Source organism: Eucalyptus grandis, chromosome 9 (genome assembly GCF_016545825.1).
Source record: "Eucalyptus grandis isolate ANBG69807.140 chromosome 9, ASM1654582v1, whole genome shotgun sequence".
NCBI classification, from domain to species: Eukaryota; Viridiplantae; Streptophyta; class Magnoliopsida; order Myrtales; family Myrtaceae; genus Eucalyptus; species Eucalyptus grandis.
This window is the reverse complement of record NC_052620.1, coordinates 38026570-38031443: the sequence shown is the minus strand read 5'-3', so window position 1 is coordinate 38031443 and position 4874 is coordinate 38026570. Positions and strand designations below refer to the sequence as shown.

The following is a 4874-nucleotide window of genomic DNA, read 5'->3' as shown; positions in this document are numbered from 1 at the left end:
TTGGACTAGGGAGTCTCGGAGAACGAGTCTACACAAGCCCATCCTAAAGTCTCGAACATGTCTCCCGGAAGCAGGAAAGTCTAGGATGCGTTTCCACACGTGTCGAACAGGATGTGGTTTCTCTTGATAGACGTGTTGATAATCCATTAGATGTGTGGACATTTCTCTGTCCTTTTCCCCGCTTTTTTATGTGGGTGGTCAGTTGGAATCTGTTGAATTATTGTTCCTTAGCCACTACTCGAGCAAGCTGGAATTAAATTGGACGACTAAAGGAAGAGCTTGAATCGTTCAAAAAGGGAAGAGCTTGAAGCTTCATTACCCACGAAGAGGAAAATTTAAAAAAGAAAAAATTGGCTACCGACATCAAAAAATTGTAAGACGCGTCCGCGGACATGTGTTACGAGTTTAATGATCTCGTTTATTTTAATAATAGGGGTACGATAAGTGCACATAAACTGGATGCACCAGATAACGCCTCCATCATGCCGAGTAGAGACGTTGGGGCGACCAGGGTTACTCGGAAAGCAGAAACACGAAATGAGATGCTAATTTGCTTCCTCTTTTCCCACCCCCAACCTAAAGTAAATTTGTTTGGCCAATTGGGGTGTCTTGCCAGTAGTTGAGAATCTGATTTTGTCATTATTCTTGTAATTGTTTATGTTATCGCTTTAGTAATTTCCCACGTTTTTCTTTATCCAATAACTCACCCATGACTCGAAATATCACGTTTGTGAATCATGAAAGGCGAGATCTAAGAGTTCTTGGTCAATAGTACTACATCGTTATCTCAAACTAGGACACAATGATCAAGCGGTCTCCTTTTCACTTATTCACAACTTCCACAGTGAAAGTTGCATAATATCGTATAACAGATCACATAATACAATGGAGATTATAATCATACTAAAGTTATTCAAAAATCCCCCGATGTTTTCTAATGGCTAATTACTCTTAATCTCTCGAAAGAATTCACAAATTTTACAATTTCAAAATACTTATATTTTCTTTAGAATGTAATTCACACGCGCGCCAGCCAAAGCTCATATTCTCATTGATGTGCGAAAACCAACACTCACCTCTTATGTATAGTTAAGAAATAATAATGCAAAAAAAAAAAAAAAAGAAAGAGAGAATGTGGAATTTTCTATATATTTTTATATGTATCAATAAAAAATATATGATCCTATTTAAAGTAACAAGATAAATTTAATACCGTATATAATCTAAAAGGTATACAGAAAATAACATAATATCCCTAGCTTGTCTAATAGTTCTATCTTAAATAAAAAAAATCTAGGAAACCTACTCAAAATTTTAAAACATAATTAGATTGAGTTCTCTTAATGGGATCAAACTCGAGTATTATTTTCGTCGGTAAAGCTCCGGCTAAAATAAAACAAAACAATAAAAGTAAACGAAAAGTCAACAACAAAATTCAAATTCGAGGCTCATTCAAAAGCTATTCAAGCTTGATGGCCACGGTTCGACCAAAAAAAAAGGAAAGAAAAAACTTGATGGCCAAGGAAACAAGACTTATATATACATATACATATACATATATATATATATATATATATATATATATGTATATATCCCCTAACAACCACACCCGAACCAGAAAAAGAAAAAGAAAGTTTTTATCCTCCAGATTAAGCCCAAAAGAAAAAGATATTCGATGGAGTCAACTTCATCGTCCGAGTCCAAGATCGCCACGGCCAAGGCGGTGTTCTCGGCCGCCGCATCCGTCACGGCCACGGTGATGCTTGCCCGCTCCATCGCCCAGGATCTGCTCCCCTACGACTTCCAGTACTACATCTCCTCCGCCGTCCACGGCTTCCTCGCCCGCTTCTCCTCCCAGCTCACCCTCGTCATCGAGGAGTACGACGGCCTCGTCAGCAACCAGATCTACGATGCTGCGCAGATCTACCTGTCCGCCAAGATCTCCCCCACCACTCGCCGTCTGCGGGTTGCCAAGCCCGAAGGCGAGGACAACCTCAATGTTTCGATGGAGCCCCACGAGGAGGTTGTAGACATATTCGGCGGTGCCAAGCTCAGGTGGGTCATGTCCTCGAGGAGGGTCGAGACAGGTTTCGGAGGTGGCCGAGGGAGGTGGAGGATGATGGACCCGGTCGCCACGGAGTCCGAGGCCCGCTTCTTCGAGCTCAGCTTCCACAAGAAGCACAAGGACATGGTGATGAGCACGTATCTGCCCCACGTGGTGGAGGAGGCCAAGTGGATGAGGCAGGACAAGAAGACGCTGAAGCTGTTCACGCCGTGCTGGGAGAACATGTATGGCGGCAGCCCCTCCGATGCGTGGACCCCGGTTAACCTCGACCACCCTGCGACGTTCGACACGCTCGCAATGGAGGCGGGGACCAAGGAGTTCATCATGGAGGACTTGATGAGGTTCGTCAAGAGGAGAGAGTTCTACAGGAAAGTAGGCAAGGCGTGGAAGAGGGGGTACTTGCTGTACGGACCGCCGGGGACAGGGAAGTCGAGCTTGATTGCAGCGATGGCGAATTACTTGAAGTTCGACATTTACGACCTTGAGCTGACGGAGCTGACCCGGAACTCGGAGTTGAGGAAGCTACTGGTGGCGACGGCAAACCGGTCAATCCTGGTGGTGGAGGACATCGACTGCACCATTGCGTTCCACGACCGCATGGCTGAGGCTCGGGCGGCAAGCCCCTCATCCGGCGGGGAACCGGAGAACCAGGTTTGTCTCTTCATACTTTGATTATTAGGTTTTTTTTTTTTTCCTTATTATTAGGTGACTATTTAATATACTCGTCCCATGATCTCGAGGCCTCTTACAAGCAGAACTTTGTTTTTTTTATAAATACGTTTTTTTTTTACCAAATTAACTGAAAATAGACTAGAACAGGAAACACAAACATAGAGCCTCACCCACACCGCTCATAATTGTGCCCGTCAACGTTGGTGGCGATGAAGAGAGAGATGCATAGAGAATTTGAGGGTTTTTATTAGTAACTAGGTTTTCAAAGGACATAACTTAGCGTTGTGTCCAGATATTAAAGGGGTAATTAAGTTAAAGGATCCAACTCTCTTTCTTAATATAGTGAATTACAAATCAAATGCAGCAAGGAAATCAGATAGAAAAATGCATGATCAGGCGAAATTAAGGATGTGACATGAAAGGAGAAGAAAATCGACCCCATCACATGGGTTAGAAACTGTCCACTGTAAATTTTCAATGACCCTTTGAAATTTTCAATAGTTTGAACTAATCCGTCAAGACACATTAAATTAGTCATTTTTGGCCAAAATAAACTATAAAGCAGTAGAGTACGTAACACGTGGCCTCTTCCTCTATGGAAGTTTCTTGGAAACTTCATTATTGGCCTTTGGCATGTGCCGTACACGTACTCTTTCTAAACTTCACATGTTAATGATCATTGCCCTCTGGGATGCCCAGGTGACATTATCAGGCTTCCTTAATTTCATCGACGGGCTTTGGTCAAGCTGCGGCGACGAGAGGATTATAATCTTTACCACGAATCATAAAGAAAAGCTTGATCCGGCACTTCTCCGACCGGGTCGTATGGATGTCCATATTCACATGTCTTACTGCACCCCGTCTGGGTTTAGACTCCTGGCTTCAAACTACATCGGCGTCAAGGATGACGTTCTTTTTGGAGAGATCGAGGATTTGATCCGCACAGCTGAAGTCACTCCTGCCGAAGTCGCGGAGCAAATGATGAAGAGCGAGAAGCCCCAAGATGCGTTGAGAGACGTGATTGAGTTCCTCAAGATAAAGATCAAGGAAAATGAGGAGCTCAAAGCCAAGGAGGCTGAGCAAAAATTGTTGGCAGAGAAAGAGGGAAAAGTGGAGGTACAAGAGGTACAAAATACGAATGCGAAGGGAGATGAATAAGCAGATGATGACGAAAATTAATGTCTATTTATTAGCCTTTTTGCACTATAATTATTCTGCAAATATAAATACTGATCATCGAGGAAAAAGCGAAGGGGTTTGTACTATAATTATGTCGAAAGTGGAGGTGCAAGAGGTACAAAATACGAATGAGAAGGGAGATGAATAAGCAGATGGTGACGAAAATTAATGTCTATTTATTAGCCTTTTTGTACTATAATTATCTTGCAAATATAAATACTAATAATCGAGAAAAAAGCAAAGGGGATTTTTTTTCAACACATTTATTTAATGGAAAATCTTTGTATTCACGAACGGCCTCGTTTATTGTTTGATCCGAAAGGCGTACGCTGAGTCTTTCTTGCACCGGTGATGTCTAAAATAAATTTCTTATTTTATACCTACTAGTAATTACTTCTTCTATAAATCCCGCAAGCACCACGCCATGGCCACCACCATCGGGACCTTTCACCAGTACTTTATTTGCAGAGGTTTTGCCGCGCTTCGACATCTTCACTGCATCACATCAACAACCACCGCCGCTGCTGCCGATGGTAGTTCACCATTTTACTGCTGCCAATCTCGATCAAACCATTGCAAATGCGTCTATTCTTATTATATCATGGCTCTCTTAACTTGAATTAATATGTAGTTTTTTACTTATACTATTCATTAAGTGCTATTTAGCTAAAGATGATCACGCGCAATTAAAAATCTTGGAAGTTATCATATGCCCTCTTATAAGCAAATGAATAACTAAAGCAAATGAATAAGTAAAAAGAAAATAGCAGAACAATCTAGATCCAAAATGTGCAAAATTCACAAGGACTTGACCATATATTGGGCCTGGCCCATTCATGTCCAAAACGGGCCGGGCCGGGCCACCCTTTCCCCTTCTCACGTCCTCCGTCTCCTTCTAGACCTGTTATGCTCTATTTCAATCATCTATCTAAAATGTCAAATAGTCATTACTGGCACT

At 42.2% G+C, this 4874-nt stretch overlaps 1 protein-coding gene across 1 annotated transcript; it reads left to right on the top strand.

Moving 5' to 3' along the window:
- The first annotated feature begins 1600 nt into the window (after positions 1–1600).
- LOC104419707 (AAA-ATPase At3g50940) lies at positions 1601–4174 on the top strand. Its single transcript, XM_010031450.3, has 2 exons — positions 1601–2716; positions 3437–4174. The coding sequence occupies exons 1-2, from the start codon at positions 1676–1678 to the stop codon at positions 3893–3895; spliced, it is 1500 nt and encodes a 499-aa protein (XP_010029752.1). The 5' UTR covers positions 1601–1675; the 3' UTR covers positions 3896–4174.
- The last annotated feature ends 700 nt before the right edge of the window (positions 4175–4874 follow it).